We start from the raw sequence: 19,426 nt of genomic DNA, 5'->3' as shown, positions 1-19,426 counted from the left end.
ATATCTCTCCTATGTTCAATCAAATCATTTACAAATACTACAAATATTCTTGTGGTACTTACCAGTGGTAAATTGCTCAATAACAGTCACATGTACTGGCATCTGTAAGCTTCCTTTAGCACACCAATACCAGCCGCTGCTCTCTGTCATCAGTCCACTCATAGTCACAGTGAAAACATTGGGGACACTCCTACTGATGCTCTTGTTCCATCTATTGATCCAGATGATGTCGTCACACAGGAGCTGCCCAGCCTACACCACGCAATTTCTCCAGAGTTATGATAGTGACAATTGATGGTTATATTATCTCCTTTAAATCCTGTAATCTCCTGATGATCCACATAGAGACTGGGCGTACCTTAAGGGCAAACAAATTCAACAGAAAATTGTGAGCAATAAAAAAAAAATGGCAAACAATGACAGTGTTTTATTCTCTGAACTGTTCAAATTTCATAAAGGATTTGAAATGTGTTTAAAGATGCTTTAAGGTCTCTTACCTCTGGTGACCGACAGGTGAAAATACTCTCTGACATCTGACCCTCCGTTAATCTCCACAGCACACCAGTAGTCAGTGTCCTCATCCGTCAGATCTTTTATAGTCACAGTGTAGATTCTTTGGTTTTTGTCATCAGAGATTGAAAACTTTCCTGAATTTTGTTGGTTTGTATTAACTGCATATGAGCAGGAGGACCAATAATATCCTTCACACAAGTATTTCACATGGTTCATGTACTGTAAACTATAGAGACATGGGATGGAGATTGAATCTCCGGCCTTCACTGACACTTCACTGACTGTTGTTATGCAGTGAATTCCTGCAACAAGAGTAATACAGAGAAATACAGCATTTTAAAGGGACTGTTTGTAACTTTTTAAGTGTATAAAAGTAGCGGGTCGGCACACATGCGCATTCACATATGCGCGCTCGCGTGCGGCCGGAGCCTCGTCTCCGCTGCCTGCTCTCCTTCACTCAGACAGCGCACGCGTCCTCACTGTCTCGCTCCACCTCTAGACGTGAACGCGCGCTCACTCCACACTGCTGAAGAGTTAGTCTAGCTCTGAGAATATCTAGTGAATGTAGAGTGGACGTTTGTGCAGAAATAAATGCTGCAGCTCCTCCAGACCAACAGAAGTTTTCCGTGTCTTGTGAAGTGACGGGGCTCCTCAACGAGTTACGTTATCGTCTCGTTACGACCGGGTGCCGGTGTTTCGGCTGCCGGCTGCGGTCGGGAGGCGATAACGTAACTCGTTGAGGAGCCCCGCTGCTGAAGCCTGCGCTGAGCAGGAAAAGCCAACACTAGGATCAGCATTGATTCATGGAGAGACCTTCGTCTGGTCAGCTAACATTACTGCCGAGCAGCTGAAATATAGAGTGATATTGTGGTTTTAGCTTACGTCTGTCGCCTCACTGTTTTGAGCGATGCTCGTTCATGTCTATGGAGAGCGAGCAAGCGCTAGCTCGACGCTGACTTTCGTTGATTTCAAGGCCACAGGTGTCGCTGTTAAGCAGCATTTCTGAATCTTACAAATAGTCCCTTTAATTGTATATATAGCTAACAATATTCTTCTTATACCTAATTGTCTCCAAATTCCATATAATTTGGAGACAAATTGGTGTATTACTCATCTGAGTAGCATTTAAAGAATTACATAATTGTGTAATTAATTACTTATTTCATCATAATCTGACATAACCAGCTCAAGCATAAGACAAAGCATCTGTACACATAGAGTGACTGTGTGAGTGACCTGTGAGTCCGGTGATGAGGAGAAGAACTCTGAGATGAAGAGCCATGTCGGTGAGTGAGCAGAGTCAGTCAGACAAAACAACATGGGCCGATGCACTGACATACTAATGACAGACTACTTCCTCATTTTCCTAATGCTGCAATTACAACTGATAAAATCTCTTTTCCTCTTCCTTTTAAGGCAGTTACGGTAATTTGGTTTGATGACGAAGCACATAATTATACACCTACATTGTGCTTTGAGTATGCGCGTATACGAAACCTGAGTAAAGTGCTTTACATCAATAAAATGCTTGAGGTATAAATAATATAGCTATGATGCATATTTTAACATTTTCAGTCTTTATTTGCACAATAATGAAGGAAACACATTGTTATGAGAATCAATACACAAATTTGTCAGCTTTTCATTTCTTTCTTACAGTAATTGAGTCTACCATTTCTTAATGTGCCCAATATTATACCACACCTACTGGATCGAACACCAGATGTACTGAAGATTTATACAAGTTAGATAATCAGATATAGTAGCATAGAGGATCTTGTTAAAGCCAGTGTGTGGAGGAAGATGAGGAATGAAAACGAGTAAAGGTCCTCAAGGTAATCTTCAATGACAAGATGTGAACTCGGTGTTTGGAGAAGCTGCACCAAGAGACAATAGAGTAAGTTACTCACAAAGCCACTGCATGAATTTGGTAAATTTCAGTGGCCTCTGAGAACTGTACGACGAAGCAGGATTTGGCGTTGGTGAGGTAACTTCAGGGTTAACCCTGGGTTTTCCACTTCACTTCTTACCGGGGAAGATCGCCATGGTAACTTATGCTGAACAGCTAACCTGCTCTGTAGCAGGTTATGTTCCAGATAAGATATCAACTCGTATGAAAGCACCGCCTGCTGACCAATCAGAGCTCAGTGCAGTGATCATATGGTAATATTACACACAAATGAAGAAGTTTAAGTCATAATCCAGGACAATAACAACACAGTTTAAACTGACAAATGCAGGAAGGACAGCTGCTGTAGGCTGGGGGTGTTTACCGCTTTGAATTATATTTTCATACTTATTTTTTAACTTCCTCTTGAGTCCGTTTCACATCGCCGGAGATGGGGACGGAGCTGAAAGAAGGTTGAACTAGTCATACACGCCATAATAGGTGTAATCTAGTCATCCGTTATACATTTAAAAGCTATTTAAATTAAGTTCTCCTACATGCTTGGCACACAGGAGAAGTTTCAGTTGGCTGCAATGTGCAACCTCACCGCTAGATGGTGCCAGGTCCTACACACTGCACCTTTAACACAGCACCACTGTGCCACTCTTGCCCTCCTGAATTCTTGACATTTAAACATGAGCATGTGGGAAAAAAAACATTTTAATCTCATTTTTTCAACATTATTTGATAAACTTTATGTTTATGTAACTACTTCATCAGTGTTGCCATATTTGCAGGATTATTTTGTCGTCCCGTCTTTTCTGCTAATTAGCACTTATTATGCTGTAGATCACACTTCCATCGACTGGTTCAGTCTGTAGAGAGAAAACAAGCACAGAGAAGAGAATGCTGACTAATTATGGACTAATCATAACCACAATACTAATTCACTTGAGTTAATAACAGCTGACGTATTGAGATGCCTATATGAATTTGAAATGAATCACATACTGTTTGTGGCACACTCTCCTTCCTTACAATGGTACTGTTTGTCACACTCTTCTGGGGTGTTTATTCTGCTGATTCACAGTCAGAGGGATACAATGTCAGAGAAAGACAAACAAGTGTATACAGGCAAATGTGTTTTCAGTTACTGCTCTAATTAGATGTTCTTGTCTGGTTTACCTTCTGCTGGGCCGCTGCGTGTTGCTTATAAACAATGTTAGCGTAGTTCTCATCAGGATCACTCCCAATTGGTGAGCCCTGTGGATGAATTTGAATCATAGACAAGTTTTTAAATTACAATCATTTGCTGTCTAACTGCACAATTGTTTGGTTGATTTGAATATAACTGGACTAGTTTGTCATTATGGAGTGTATGTCTGTATTATGTTGAATACTGATTAACCGTAGGTACAGTATCTCTAACAAGAATGCCAGTAATCCCTTCCAAACCCGCCTTAAATGTAAGTAAACCTTCTTCTATGTATATGATCTGGAGTTTCACTTATGTGAAGAGCATTCATATATAATATACTGTATGTGATTTCCTCTTTGGGTTTAAACGTTTGCTGTTGTTTTCCACCCAACGCCCGTGTTTACCCTACTTTACATAGTGTGTGACAGTGCAGTCGAGTAGAACAGAAGGGAATTTTCATTGCCGTTTCATTTGTTTAATTTGAATAATTATTTAAATGTTTGAGAACAATGAAAGGCTACTGTTGAATCTAAATTATTGTTCTGGTTTGTAAAAATACTTTGTTAATTCATTTATACAAGGTTTAAAGCAGCAGTAGGCAAGATTGGAGCCAATATGAATAAAAAAAGTTATTTTTATAAAATGGTCACTATATCCTGACAGTAGTGCATGAGACAGGTAATCTGAACAAAATCATGTGTCTCTGTGTCCTCCGGTGCTCCTAATGGCAGCTGCAAGATTTCGTAGATCGGAGGAAAACAACCAATCACAGCAGAGCTGGATCCTGCCATTTCTGAGCAGCTGTCAATCAATCGCGAACTCCGATTCAACTGATTAAATATTGATCAATATTCTGTTACTGTAATGCTAAATGCTTAATGCTAAAGTTTGTGTTTGGCAGCCATGTTGGGATCAGTTGAGAAAAAACCAAGCACCGCCCACCAGCCGGAGCAAACTTTCTCATTTTACAGCTAAACAGTACACTACGAGATGTTTCTGAAAACATTTGAGGTGATAAATAGGCATTACAGTAACAAAATATTCATTCATATTTGATCAGCGCTGCCTAGTTTGACCATTTGATCGGAGTTCAGGAGTGATTGACAGCTGCCTCCGTTGAATGAACAGCCAATAGGAACGTTCTCTCTCTGAAATGACCTGTGATTGACCAAAGTCTCCCGTAACAGGCTAGAGATTTTCTAAAGCCTGAAAACAGAGCCATGAGGAGGTGCAGAAGTCTAGTTTTCTCTCAGAACACCTGAATTACAATTTGCTGAAAGCTTATTATGGAATTTTTTGCCCCACGATGCCAGAAGTATTCTGCCTACTGCCGCTTTAAAATATCAAGATAATGTTTTATATCTTACCGCAGTGATGTCAGACCCCTCAGGCTTGGTCTTACCTAAAACACATTCATTTTTGAAGAAGATATTTTAAAATAACAGAAATATCATTCCTGAGCAGAGATTACAACAGACTTACTACGTCTTATCCTATATCCAATAAAGGCAGCGAGAACCATCAACAGCAGTAATACGAGGATGGGGGTGAGAATCGCCACCATGGTGGAACTACAAGAGAAATGCAGATCAGAGGTACATTTAACTAAAAAAAGAGGGTATTGTCTGAAATCGGCCTATGCATACATCCTTTTTTTCCGCTAAAACATGAAGTAAAACAACATTTCATCTTGTCTTACTTAGAAATGTGCTTTACTACATGTAATAAAACAATCTATACTCAAAAATGAATGATAAAGAAAGAAAAATGAACATCCATGCTCAAATATGTGATTTTGTGTTTTGAAAACATTGTACAGCATATCAGTTGCACTGTATTAGGAAACACAAAGGGCGGGAAACGGATGATATGCAGAAAAAAAGTTATAAATCAGATCAGACCTCTTGTGTTGTCCTTGCAGGTTCTCTCCATCTGTCCCGTTTATGGTGGAGTTGGTCTCTGTAAAGTCTGAGTAAATAAATGCAAAAATGCATGTTATTCCACACTGTAGATAATATCTGTATTTTTACATTGTATATTGTGGATTATTACACTATACTGTAATTACCCAGATTTTCAAGGTAAATTATATGAACATTTTCTATTCTGCAAGATTAACAGGCATTATTTTATGAGTGGTGGAAGTAACAAAAAATAGGTGAGGTTTGCCCAACGATGCCAAAAATATTCTGCCTACTGCAGGTTTAAGGAAAGTGGCCTCAGGGGTGGAAGTAACAAAAAATAACTGAAGAAAAGGGATGTGGTGAAAATGCGTTCAAATTAATAATGGAAGTGATAGAAATGTACTGCATGTGAATTGAAAAATAGGGATAAATTGTCAGTTGATTTGATAAACTGGATTGACATTTTATTTGAAACAGTGTTGCTCTGATAATCAAGTGTTAACCATTAATCATTTACTACACCCAACTGACATTTATGGTTTATAGCACGCAATTTTTGTTACTTCTGCCCTATCAAAAAAAAAAGAAGAAGAATACACCCACTCAGCAAACCGCTCTACTCTCGACCTTTTCTGTCAGTGGGCATGGTTGTTGATTGACATTTTGGGCGGTAAGTAATAAAAATTGCGTGCTGTAAACAATAAATGTGTGTTGTAAATGATGAATGGTCAACAGTTGATTATCAGAGCAACACTGTTTCAAATGAAATGTCAATAAAGTTTATTAAATCATTTGACAATTTATCACTATTTTTTCAATTGACCTACATTTTCATCACTTTCATTATTAATTCTTAAGCGTTTTCATCACTTCCCTTTTCTTCAATTATTTTTTGTTACGTCCACCCTTGAGGCCAAATTCCTTAAATGATAAATGGCAATTTTGTGTTGTGAATTGTGATTGTAAGATGGGGGAAATGATGAAACATGGCTCTGTTTTCATCATATCACGACTGTTTTAGTCAAATTGGCTTTAAATTAATCAAATCACTTGATAATATACCGCTCCAATTTTCATTTCACATCCATTTTTACGGCCCCATTTTTCAATTCGCAAGCATTTTCATCACCTCCATTTCTATCAATTCATTTTTGATGCTTCCACCCCTCATATTGTTTCAGGGTTTGATTTGTGTTTCCTTTGTTGTGTCCACGCATTGGCTTCATTTTCATAATAGGTTGCTAATTTATGAAAATAGAAACTGGTTAGTATCTTACTTGCTGTATTGGGGCTCATTGTAGTAGTAGTAGTAGTAGTAGTAGTAGTAGTAGTAGCAGTAGTAGTAGTAGTAACAGTTATATGTACTGGCATCTGAAAGTCTCCTTTGTCACACCAATACCAGCCGCCGCTCTCCATCCTCAGTTCACTCATAGTCACGGTGAAAACATTGGGGACACTTGCATTGATGGTCACTTTTGTCCCATTTATAGATCCGTTCAGACCGGCCACACAGGAGCCGCCCAGCCTGCACCAATTAGTTACATCTGCATATTCATGGCGGCAACCAACTGTCACACTTCCTCCTTCAAATGCGGCAACTTTCTGTTTGTCCACGTACAGACTTGGCGTACCTTGAAAAAAAGCACAATACAAAATGAGGCACTGTCTGATTTTATTATCTGAGACATGTAAGTGAGAATCTGACATCTTGACTTGAATCTGTGACAATTGATGGTTATATTATCTCCTTTAAATCCTGTAATCTCCTGATGGATGATACACATAGAGACTGGGCGTATCTTAATGGAAAACTAATTCAAAAGAAAATTGTGGGCAATGTAAAAAAAAATAGCAAACAATGACAGTGTTTTTCCTCTGAAGTGTTAACATTTCATAAAGGATTTGAAATGTGCTTAAAGATGCTTTAAGGTCTCTTACCACTGGTGACCGACAGGTGAAAATACTCTTTGACATCTGACCCTCCGTTAATCTCCACAGCACACCAGTAATCAGTGTCCTCATCCGTCAGATCTTTTATAGTCACAGTGAATATTGTTTGGTTTGTGTCATCAGAGATTGAAAACTTTCCTGAATTTTGTGGCTTGTCTGTTCTAACTACAAATGAGCATTTGGACCACGATTTTCCTTTACACAAGTATTTCACATGGTTTATGTACTGTGAGCCATAGCGACATGGGATGGAGATGGAGCCTCCAGCCTTGACTGACACTTCACTCACTGTCACAATTTGACTGTGAATTCCTGACAAACAAAAACAGCAGACACTGATTTTATAGTGGTGCGTTCATATGCATTGTGTATTATTCACCATCAGTTACAGGTTACTCAGCTACATAACACATCTGTTACAAGTTAGTTAGTATCATGACTTTTTATCAAAACACAATATTAATGATTAATATTAGTAGCTTGTTGTCACCTTAAATGTAAGACTCAAAATGTATTACTCAACAAAAAAGCAAAATAAACAATATTCTTTTAATTATAAACCTGACTATCATTTATGCATAGCGTTCTTATTAAGGCTTGGCTGACTTACCCAAGATTGCAACGAGTATTAGGTGAGGAACGTATAGGAAAGTCATGCCTGCATCAATGTCGTGAGTGAATGAGGACTTTCAGTAGTACAGTGGGAAGGCAAATTCTAATTTGGTTACTTCTTCATTTTTAACACTGCTCTTTTAGTCCTGCTCTATCTACTGGTCAGAGCGTTTATGGCTTTGAAACAACGAATTGTTTGTTTTGCAAGACAGTACATTTCATAGGTAGTTTTATTTACTTCCTTTACAGTCACACATTAGTTAAACATTATACAAGACCTATTGTTGTACTGTTAAACTTTTGTCTGACAACTTCAACATAATGCTGAAAAAGGACTGAACATGAAAATAGCTTTAAACCTGCAGTAGGCAAAATATTTTTGGCATTATTTGGCAACTATTCCATAATAAGCTTTCAGCATATTGTAATTCAAGTGTTCTGAGCGAAAAACAGACTTTGGCACCTCCTCATAGCTCTGTTTTCAAGCTTTAAAAAATCTAGCCAGTGACGGGAGACTTTGGCCAATCACAGGTCATTTCAGAGAGAGAGCGCTCCTATTGGCTGTTCATTCAACGGAGACAGCTGTCAATCACTCGTGAACTCTGATCAAACGGTCAAACTAGGCAGCGCTGATCAAATATGAATTAATATGCTGTTACTGTAATACTTATTTCTCGCCTCAAATGTTTTCAGAAACATCTTGTAGTGTACTGTTTAGCTGTAAAATGAGAAAGTTTGCTCCATCAGCTGGTGGGCGGTGCTTGGTATTTCCTCAACTGATCTCAACATGGCGGCCGGATCACAAACTTTCTCATTTTGAAAAAATAAAATGAAAACATTTGAGGAGAGATATAGGCATTACAGTAACAGAATATTGATTCATATTTGATCAGCGCTGCCTAGTTTGACCGTTTGATCAGAGTTTGCGAGTGATTGACAGCTGCTCAGTGACGACAGGCTCCAGCTCGGCTCTGATTGGTTGTTTTCCTCCAGTCTGTGAAATCTTGCAGATGCCGTTAGGAGCACCGGAGGACACAGAGGCACATGTTTTTTTTCCGATTACCTGTCTCATGCACTACTGTCAGGATATAGTGACCATTTTATAAAAATAACTTTTTTAGTCATATTTGCTCCAATTCTACCCACTGCAGCTTTAAGTTTAGTCTGGTACAATCCATGAACATTTAACGTTATGTTTAATATTGTACATTGTTACTTTCATCTAAAAATAAAGCTGACATTTTTAAGACCTGCACGTTGTTTGTTTGAAATAAAATAAAGCTGAAAATTCAACAATTAGACCCACAACCTTAAGTCTAAGAGTAAACTTACCCAAAGCCGTCCGGGACGGGCTCAAACCACGGATGTTTTAAGAGAACTGGATACAGCGTTGGAGGCGGGGCCCCGTTCATTCCTATGAAAGTTGCTCAGTGGTGCATGGAGCCAAAATGCCTCGACTTCCGACTGGAAAAGTAGCCGGATCATTCACATGAACGGAGGAAGGGAAATAACTCTGGATTCAGCTATTAGTGCATTTTCCAACTTTTAGGACCTGATGATTTAAACCAGGGCTATTCAAGTGTTCTTACTGGGAAGTAGATTCATCTAAAAAAAAAAAAAAAAAGTGATCCGCTGAGTTAGAGACGTCTCTTTCCCAGTCTATGGGAAAAGTCTTTTTGGGCCCAATGGCATCAAGTGACACACTCAGAAGTTGTAGTACCACCGTTTGGCCACTACGAAAATTGGGATTAGTCCAGACCAGTCCTGCACAGACCTCACAAAATACTTAGCCAATGATATGCTAACCCTTAGCCTTAGAAGTAATGGTAGGTTACTACTGTGGGTAGTAAGCCAGACATGCTAACTAGTGATGTTGCGTGCTGTGCCGAGGCTTCGGAGCGTGTGTCGAGTGATCCAGGAAGTTTTCCACGATGCGCGTATCGAGGCTTGTATCGTTTTAGACCAATTACATCATTGATGACGTCCGAAGCCTCGCTGCCCGGCCGTACCGCGTTACTGGTTCAGGAAGTTGTTCCGATCTTCACTGGTTAAACCAATGCCACTTTCCAGAAGTGACACACAACACTAATATTACCCCTCCTGCCATTATTATATTATATTAAACTACACTACAATACAATTATTGACCAAAGGATTGGTTTACACACATACGATGCATTACTCACAAAACAATTACAGTTTATTATACATGTATGTTATATACTCATAATATACTTACTAGAAAATAGACATTATATTATATATTATATAGATATAAATGGATTACATGGTAATATATAGTCATTACCAACAGCCTTTAATGGCGCAAAGTACAGTATATCACAGATCACATGGTTAAGATCATATCTGCCTGTTTTACACTCTTTGGCCACCAGGTGGTTTCGTGTTCACATGAAGCCTCCAGAAATGAATCCTTTTCCGAATCAATTTGCTGGAAAGCTTCAATGCTTCATGAAGCTTCTGCTCGCCATCACTAGTTTCTGAACCCAGACCCCTGTGCTTACCTTCTTTGCTCACATCTTTCAGCATGTTGACAAATTCAAAGCTTGACAGGCCTCCCGCCTATAAATTAGTAGCTATGATTGGACAACCGCTGTTTGAGGGAGGTGTTGAGCAGCCATGTTTGGCTCCACTATCCTCAGCAAAGCAAGTATGCTACGTAATGCTAGGCATACCTTAACAAACCAAATATGACAGCTCAATAAACCGTGTCTACAATTGAGTTTTGAGGTGTACTAACAACATATATTTTTACCATATGTTTTTTTACAATGTGTAGAAGACTTTAGTGATGTGTTGGTCGCGAACGAGCCGGTTCAAAGAGCCGGCTCTTTTAAGTGAACGATAAGAGCCGGCTCCCGTCCGAGAGCCGTTTTTTTTTTTTTTTTCTTTACTTAATTCAAGGCATAATGAAAGGATGATCTTCTCCATGCACTGACTGTGACTGAATGTTGTGTTAATGACATCCGTGCGACCAATCAGGTGATGAACAGACAAGGATCATACCATCAAGCAGGGAGGGGCGGTGGGTGCACGGCGTGGTGCGCTGACGGTCTACAGGTACAGAGCAGGAAGTATAGGAGGAGAGAAAGAGAGAGAGGAGTGCGTTGCATTGCTTTGCGTTTGCATTGTGTTTGCATTGCGTTTGCATTGCGTTTGCATTGCGTTGCGTTTGCGTTGTGTTGCGTTTGCGTTGCATTGTGTTGCGTCTGCGTTGCATTTGCGTTGTGTTGCGTTGTGATTGCTTTGCGTTTGCGGTGCGTTTGCGGTGAGTTTGCGGTGCTCTGCATTTCATTGCGGTGCGATGCGGTGAGTCGCAATGCGGTGCGATGCGGTGCGGTGCAATGAGGTGCGATGCGGTGCATTGTGATGCGGTGCGGTGCGGTGCTGTACACGAATAATAGACAAGATGAGTGACAGTCGGAAACTAAATGTTACCATGTAACATTATGGTATTCTGGAAATTATAGGGTTTAGTATAATTATATTGAATAATTTAAGTGTTGTATGTGCACACATACTAATCATAGGTCAAAACAGCGCTAAATTTGACTGAATTATAAAAGGCAGAAGTGGTAAAATGAAGAGCCGTTTGGGAGCCGAAAGAGCCGGCTCTTCTTGGTGAGCTGAGCCAAATAATCTGACTCACTAAAAAGAGCCGGAATTCCCATCTCTAGAGGACGTCGACGTCACCATCATGGCCGACCGTTGATGCTGTCTGTCCTTCGTCGACTTTTGATGACGTTTTTTATGTAACCTCGGTTTACTGCGCGAAATACAAAGCGACGGAGGCATGTTTCAGCGCCTAGTGAGAGAACAGGAGCTGTGAATGAACAGCACCACCAGTCAGTGGGTGTATATATCTCCTCCTCAGTGATGGAGCATGGAAAGGAGAGAGTGGTGGCGTTAGTGGACATGGACTGTTTCTACGTGCAGGTGGAGCAGAGGCTGAACTCCGCTCTGAGGAACACTCCCTGTGTGGTGGCTCAGTACAAGACCTGGAAGGGAGGCAGGTGAGTTTCTCACACAGAGACAGTGTGTTTATAATGATCAACGCAGCTGAACTGAACTCTCTAAGCAGGGTTGTTATGCCTTCTGAATAACATCAGTTTTTACTATGAGAAGGTGATGCATAACTTCTAGTTTTACTCAGTGCTGTTATGCAGGTAGCTTATTCTGCTTCAGTGCAGTGAAGTCAAACGAAACAAACCTCTTTTTCTCTCAAAACTAGGTTAAATGAGGCTTTACTGTTGTGATCAGTGTGACTCCATAATGCCAAAGCACCCTGACTGTATTGAAAGGTAGTAGGAGCATAAATAATAGAGTACAGATCAAGGATTATTCTTATTCCTTTTAATCTTGCCTAATTTGATTTGCACCCTGACTGACAGCCAGCCACCTCAACCGCACACACTGTACACAGTCACATGATGTTGATCTTGCCCAGTTATGTTGGCTTTTTTTTAAGTTTTATTTTATTTATTTATTTATTTTATTTTATTTTATTTTATTTATTTATTTATTTGTTTAATTTTTAAATAAATGCATTTTAATTTTTTCTTTCTCCATTTTTTTCCTCCATATTTAATTTTATTTAATTTTGTTATGAGGAAAAGAAAGAAAGAAAAAAAGAGGGAAAAAAAGTACATAATAAAAAATAAAAAAAAATAAAAAAATATATATATATATATATATATATATATATATATATATAAGAAAACAAGAAAAACAAGAAAAAAAAAAAAACTCCTCAACTGGCTGGGCATGGGCCATGCTGCCTCAGCACCAACTGAGCTCCTCCTCCATCTCCTCTCTCCTCCCTCCAACGATTGTCTATGGATAGAAAAGGGCATAAGCCCTGAGCTATCAAACCAGGCTCACAAATTTACGAATACAAAAAAAAAGGATATCAGAAAATAATACTCAAAATTAGAGCTGCAGAATGAGACAAATGAAAGGTGATAATATAAAATGAAATAACTCAGTAGAATGACTATACTTAAGCGTGAGAGTTCATTCTTTAACTTTAAACAATCTGAACTCAAGGTCCACCTACTACCTTTTCCACACCTTTCAGTTGTCACTAGTTTTCCCCAGCCAGATGGAGTTTGCTCAGTTGTCATCATGTGACCTATGTAAGGAATTGAGAAGAGATCATATAACCCTTTTTTTGGTCTGATCAAGGATGGTGTCTCTGGCTTTGGATGTGTATAGCCTCCTTATTACCTTTTTCAGGCTGTCCGCTGACATCTGGCCACATGACTTTGACTCCTTCCCGGTCAATGCTGTGATTGGATAGCATGAGAATGTGTCTCTTCAGTTGCGTGGGCCATTTAAATAGCTGTCTCTGTATTGGCAACTCATCCGCCTTCATCTCCCACCACAGACCTTGGACTGACTATTAATATGTTCTCACAAATTATACACATGTGGTTCTCAACTAAATATCATCCTCTGTTAGTATCATAGCTGTGAGCTACGAGGCCAGGGCCCACGGTGTCACCAGGAACATGTGGGTGGACGATGCAAAGAAACTGTGCCCAGATCTCCAGGTGGCACGAGTGCGCGAGTCTCATGGCAAGGCAGACCTGACACAGTAAGTGCAGGCGATGTAGAGTCTTGTGCCATAAAACAATACTTTTATTGATATGATGATGAAAAGTAAATGTTATTATAATATCTCCATTCCAGTGACCAGTAGAAAAGTAAATAAACTACTCACCCCTGTGTAGTTATAGGGAGGCGAGTGTGGAGGTGATTGAAGTGATGTCTCGCTTCGCTGTGATCGAGAGAGCCAGCATTGATGAGGCCTACATGGATCTGACTGCTGCGGTCCAGCAGCGACTGAAAAACATGACCGACAAAGAAATTGAGGCTCACCTGCTGAGGGCGACCTTCATCCAGGGGTACCCACTAAGTTCACCTGAACAGGAAGCACCTGCAGAGGATGCTGCCTTGGATAAAGGTAGGTTTATAACCAAACTTTTACTACTCAACTAATATGCTTCAGCACTGGATACAGGAAGTTAGAACTCTGGTAAGATGTATCCCTTTAACAGCGTCATGTTTGTCCCCAGAGGAGCAGAGGTCCAGAGGTGTCCAGCAGTGGCTGGCATCCCTGCCTGTCCCTCTAGTAGGGGAGCAGAGCCCTGCAGACCTGCAGCTGACTGTGGGGGCACTCATTGTCGAGGAGATGAGGGCAGCCGTGGAGAAAGACACAGGTTTCAGCTGTTCAGCAGGGATATCGCACAATAAGGTAGGAAAAGCCTCTCCTTGTTTTATTGCTATACATATAGTGCTGGTGCGTTTAAAGAGGACCTATTATGCCTATTTTCAGGTGCATACTTGTATTTTGTGTTTCTACTACAACAAGTTAACTTGATTTAATGTTCAAAAAAAGCTTTATTTTTCTCATACCGGCTGTGCTGCAGCACCTCTTTTCACCCTTTGTCTGAAACGCTCTGTTTGAGCTCCTGCTCCGCCCCTCCCGAAAAGCCCAGTCTGCTCTGATTGGTCAGCTGGACCATTGTTGTGATTGGTCAACCGAACCAAACTCTTCGGACTCCACTCCAGCTCCGCTCGAACTAGCTTTGTTTGAGGGTGTGCCACACTAGCCGTTTTGCAAATGTGTTACTTGGTGACATCACCATGTTACGGCAGAAAAGGCGGGACTTCAATCAAGGCGTTTCAGGCAATTCAGGAGTAATGTTTCTGTGGGGGAGAGTAACTCCCTTTGGCGTGGACTTTGGACTTTGTAACTTTGCAGGCCTTTCACATGCACAAATAACTATATAACACACTAAAGGGAAGGGAAAAAGCACAATAGTTCCCCTTTAATACTTTTAAGAGCAGTACTTATCTTTAATATGGTCATCGTTTACTACCTACTTCTCTCAGGTACTGTCCAAACTAGCTTGTGGTCTGAACAAACCTAACCGACAAACCGTTCTGCCTTTGGACTCCGTGACGGAACTCTTCAGCTCTCTACCCATCGGCAAGATGTGAGTTCAAACTCTGCCACAAAACTCATCGCAAATTGAATCTAACAAAGAAGTGTAAAAACAAAAGTTGACCAACAATAACTCTTGTGCTGCTTATTTCACCTGTGCAGTCGTAACCTGGGGGGTAAGCTGGGTGCCTCCATTTCAGAAACTCTGGAAGTAGAGAACATGGGAGATCTGACCCGCTTCACTCAGGCTCAACTGGGTCAGCACTTTGGAGAAAAGACGGGGTAAGACGAACCAGAAAATCCTTTTAAAAAGTCTAAAGTGTCCAAAGATGGCTGGCGAACAAAAGTCCTATCATGTCAGACCATCGTCATTTTAAAGTAGAATGGACATTTTGTCATTACATGGCCTTCCTGACATCTTATTTCTTACTTTTTTACTTCACCTGGTTTTCCTGTTCGCAGCACGATTGATGCTTATAGAGCAAAACAGCTCTGGAAAAGATTTTCTCCTACAAAGACAGACCTGTTTGATAAAATTGCTCCAGAAATGAACTGGACTTGTATTTTATTATTACTAAAATACCAACCACATCTACCATTGAACCTCTCTGCTTTGCAGCCAGTGGCTGTATGACTTGTGTCGAGGGATCGAGTTTGAGGCGGTGAAACCCAGACAGCTCCCCAAGTCCATCGGCTGCAGTAAAAACTTCCAAGGGAAGACATCGCTGGCTACAAAAGAGCAGGTACAGACCATCAGCCCCGTCTTACAACGGGAAGTAAAAGAAACATATTACTCAATCGGTGGCTTTTTATTTTGGCCTCATATTGACTGGAAGTGATGAGAGAATGTAGTTGATGCATCTAGATGTGTAAGGAAGACGGCAGTAGACACATTCTTGCAATCTTTGACATCATTTCCTTTTCATTCATGATTTGCAAGATTGTTTTAATTGTTAATAACCTCTGTGTAGGTACAGCATTGGCTTCATCAACTGGCCCTTGAGCTGGAGGAGAGACTCACCAAGGACAGAGAAGTGGTGAGTTATCTGCGGTTGTGTAATTAATTTATTTCCCTTTTTTCAGCAGTACTATCTATTTCCTCAACTGGGTTCCAGGTTGATGTTATATACAGTAAATACAACTGTGTTTCACATCAGTGCCCGTTTCTCGCCATCTTGCAGAACGGTCGAGTGGCTAAGTTGTTGACGGTCGGCGTGCGTCAGCTCGGGGACAAGGGGCGGAGCGGCTTCTCTCGCTGTTGCGCTTTAGTGCGCTACGAAGCGGCCAAACTATCCGGCGACAGCTTTGCCATCATCAAGAGTCTCAACACGGCAGGAAACCACCAGGCAGCATGGTAATTAGAATACAATAACGTTGTGAAATATTTAAGGGTGGAATGCCGTGTGACTGATTATGCTCCGTCTGGCTTCATGTCCCCAGGACTCCACCCCTCACACTGCTACACCTCTCCGCTAGCAAATTCAGCGACACTCCATCAGCGAGGGGCATCGCCGGCTTTCTCTCCAGCGACGTCACTTCAACCCAGAGTCTTTTCTCCACCACCCAGCCTTCAACCCAGACCTCCACCCAGCCCTCCACCCAGCCGCCATCTGAACCGAGAAATGACTCCTCCATGTGCAAACAACCTGGCACCATCCAGTCCTTCTTTCAAAGGGCAGCTGAGAAGCAAAGACAGAAGGTGACACAAGATGTAGACGAGGAGGACGAAGAAGACTCCACAGGGAATCTCCCATCTTCATCCTCCCACAAAACCTCCTCTACTGATAGCAAGTTGGAGGCGGATACCGATCACCCCGTTTCTTCCTTTACACTTCTTTCTCACTCTAAAAATGGTTCAGCGAGCCCCCATTCTGGCATTTCGTCTTTCTTCCACAAGAAGAGTCTTGAAAGAAGCTCAACATCAAACAAGCCTGGACCTGACAATAACGAAGACTCAGAAGACACTGCTGCGTCGGGGCTACAGGCAACACATAGCTCATCTTCACCATGTGACGAGTTGAGGGATGAACTGGACATTGATCCAGAGGCGAGTCACCATCCTCCCAGTGTGGCCAGAGAAGACCTGTTGAACTGTGAGCGCTGTGGCCAGGAGGTGTCAGTCTGGGAAATGCCTGAACACAACGACTATCACTTTGCTCTGGACCTCCAGAACTCACTCTCCTCATCAACAGGTTCAGCACCCATCTCTTCCTCTTCTTCCAATGTCTCTCTAACTCCTCTCAGAGCCCCGTTCTCACGTGGAAAGATAAAAACCAGAGGTCAGTCAGGACCACAACCGAAAAGGCATCGCTCCCAAGGTGGAGGTACGGGCACTCTGGATTCCTTTTTCAAGAAGAACTGAAGCTGTAGAGCTGCATTTTTTTTTTAAATAAAATCCTCTGATAATGCATATACAGTATATCACAAACGTGTGCAAAGGAAAGTTCATGCATTTGCTCGAGGAAAGAAAAGCCATTTTGTTAACAGGATACACAAGGACTTGTTTTAAATAATCAATGTTATTGTGCTTTATATTATAAGAATGTGTACAAATTACAGAAAGTGTTTATTTATGCACTTTGTTTCACATCACTTTTTTATTATAAAGGGAAAGGCAATACTTTGAAGGAATAGTTTTGTAAACCAGCGTATATTAAAGATCATTTTTACATTTTGCAGTAGTGCACATGCTGTTGTAGTATTCTGATGTGCCAGCAGATGGCACTAATAGGGTTGAGAATACAGCAGGGATCCTCACGTGAGTGTCAATATGACGTTTTCTTGTTCGCTTAAGAGATACAAAAAATAATTTTATTTTGTAAGAAGAGAGAGTATATATTTTGAAATGATAATATGTGATTGTCAAGTAGGATGAGAGCAGTCACACCATTATGAGCAGAGGAGTCCTGTTTCGTTTACACTTTTCTACCATGGTGAAACTGTTGTTCTGAACGAGGAAATTATTCTTGCGTTTGTCTTGCATCAGCTAAGGAGCGGATTAGGAGGATCAGTGTCAGGGAAATGAAATATCGACGCCTTTTAAAACAAAATTGAGTGCAGTGAGTCATGGTTTTGTGATGGGTTTATGATGACATGGTTGAAAACATTGAGCAATTTTGTGTATTACTTAAAACACCACACCTGCTTAAGAGACAATAAAACTTTTATTCATGTACATCATGATACGCAAATTGGATCTGTACATAAATATTGCATTTCACCCAAATAATGATGAACATATTACACTTTCAATTTAAAGGAAAAGGTCTAAAACGTAAAGATGTATTGGTGTCATTAAGAAAACTGCAAAAACAGTGAAAAAGTGATTGAATAAATTGTAAAATCCTGAACTACTAGAAATCTATAAAATACTTCTCAGCTGCATTAAAACAAACTAACAAGCTCTTCATAAAGGCTATAAAATGTTTTGGTTGAAAGGCGTTCTTAGTTTTCCTCTCTTTGAATGCACACAAAGTGTGCAGAACAACAACAACGTAGTTGCAACAAAACAGGGCACACATTTCCGTCGTCCTCGTTGATGTCAGTGGGACAACAAATGTATGTGTAAGTCACATCAACATGCTATAATAAGACATGATAAGGCCAACAGCAGCCTTGAACAGAGTAGCAATAATCATTCATTTTCAAAGTTGTCCTCTAAATATCAAAAGCTTTTTCAAAGAATAGCACCAACTTAATTAGATTTCTTTACTAAGTTGTAAAACTTTGGGGTGTAATGGTTGACTACTCAAACAGGTAGTTCCACTAGGCACTGTGTTAAAACCCCCTCAACGTTAGTGAACTCAGTAACTTAAGTGTAGAGACGACATCAAGTACCTCAAACTTAATTTCTTTAAAACAAAGCTGCATCAGTAGGCAGCTTCACATACTATATAATCTGCAATCAAACGCATCTCTTTGGGAGAAACACCTTTATCTTTTCTCTCCCCCAAGTCAGCGACAGAAACCTCCACTGGAGTCGTTCTGCGAGAGTGGAATGCCATCTAACACGATATCTAAACTGACCTGAGTAACTAAAGCACTTGAAAAGACAGGCAGCGAGATCGTTACCATCTCACTGCGCTATCGTGAGGCATTATTTGTGAATAAAAAAAACAGAATTCTCACGGACATAATGTGACAAAACGAAACTACTTAACAGCGTGATCGCCAATGTGACGTATCTTGGCGAGCCGACATACAAACTGGGTCAAGATCTAACTCTGCATACCTCGCAATGCCCCTACTTTTACCTTCATAAAGTGCGCTTGTCAGCAATATTATAGCTTGAAGCGAGATGGTTTAGCTTATGTACAACTGACGAGCTGTGTCTGAGAACTGCTATTAGCTCACACAATTACATTAGCGGTTACTAAGAAAATAGTATACAG

General features: G+C 40.6%; 3 protein-coding genes across 4 annotated transcripts in view; 1 reads left to right on the top strand and 2 right to left on the bottom strand.

The window, feature by feature from the left end:
* The window catches only part of LOC119495339, a 296,329-nt gene extending 294,501 nt beyond the window's left edge, over positions 1-1,828 (bottom strand). Inside the window, exons 1-2 of the mRNA XM_037781700.1 lie at positions 1,750-1,828; positions 498-815 (exon numbers count right to left, since the gene is read on the bottom strand). Of these exons, the coding sequence (XP_037637628.1) occupies positions 498-815; positions 1,750-1,795 (364 nt within the window). The 5' untranslated portion in view covers positions 1,796-1,828. The remainder of the gene's footprint in view (positions 1-497; positions 816-1,749) is intronic.
* Positions 1,829-3,225: 1,397 nt separating this feature from the next.
* On the bottom strand, positions 3,226-10,615 carry LOC119495752 (polymeric immunoglobulin receptor-like). Its single transcript, XM_037782512.1, has 5 exons — positions 10,591-10,615; positions 7,442-7,765; positions 6,857-7,134; positions 3,587-3,664; positions 3,226-3,276 (listed from the first exon to the last, which is right to left on the bottom strand). The coding sequence occupies exons 1-5, from the start codon at positions 10,613-10,615 to the stop codon at positions 3,226-3,228; spliced, it is 756 nt and encodes a 251-aa protein (XP_037638440.1).
* A 1,170-nt stretch (positions 10,616-11,785) lies between these two features.
* Positions 11,786-17,415, top strand: polh (polymerase (DNA directed), eta). Of its 2 annotated transcripts, none has more exons than XM_037781723.1 (10): positions 11,786-12,099; positions 13,548-13,682; positions 13,819-14,051; positions 14,146-14,342; positions 14,984-15,087; positions 15,198-15,317; positions 15,655-15,778; positions 16,007-16,072; positions 16,217-16,389; positions 16,476-17,415. In XM_037781723.1, the coding sequence occupies exons 1-10, from the start codon at positions 11,963-11,965 to the stop codon at positions 17,395-17,397; spliced, it is 2,211 nt and encodes a 736-aa protein (XP_037637651.1). In that variant the 5' UTR covers positions 11,786-11,962; the 3' UTR covers positions 17,398-17,415. The 2 variants fall into 2 exon arrangements, with proteins under 2 accessions (XP_037637651.1, XP_037637652.1); XM_037781724.1 differs by having other exon boundaries at positions 11,787-12,099; positions 14,164-14,342.
* The last annotated feature ends 2,011 nt before the right edge of the window (positions 17,416-19,426 follow it).

Source organism: Sebastes umbrosus, chromosome 10 (assembly GCF_015220745.1).
Source record: "Sebastes umbrosus isolate fSebUmb1 chromosome 10, fSebUmb1.pri, whole genome shotgun sequence".
Lineage (NCBI taxonomy): Eukaryota > Metazoa > Chordata > Actinopteri > Perciformes > Sebastidae > Sebastes > Sebastes umbrosus.
This window is presented reverse-complemented; position numbering and strand designations above follow the sequence as displayed.

Bases quoted from the DNA above. Each gene is read 5' to 3' on its own strand.
- LOC119495752 (XM_037782512.1), bottom strand. From the start codon at position 10,615: ATGCTGAAAGATGTGAGCAAAGAAG. The intron at 7,766-10,590 runs GTAAGCACAGGG...TTTGTTTGTCAG, and splicing joins GAAAGATGTGAGCAAAGAAG to GAATTCACAGTCAAATTGTG. The intron at 3,665-6,856 runs GTTACTACTACT...ATTCATCCACAG, and splicing joins AGATGCCAGTACATATAACT to GGCTCACCAATTGGGAGTGA.
- polh (XM_037781723.1), top strand. From the start codon at position 11,963: ATGGAGCATGGAAAGGAGAGAGTGGTGGCGTTAGTGGACATGGACTGT. The intron at 12,100-13,547 runs GTGAGTTTCTCA...ATCCTCTGTTAG, and splicing joins AAGACCTGGAAGGGAGGCAG to TATCATAGCTGTGAGCTACG. The intron at 15,088-15,197 runs GTGAGTTCAAAC...TCACCTGTGCAG, and splicing joins TCTCTACCCATCGGCAAGAT to TCGTAACCTGGGGGGTAAGC.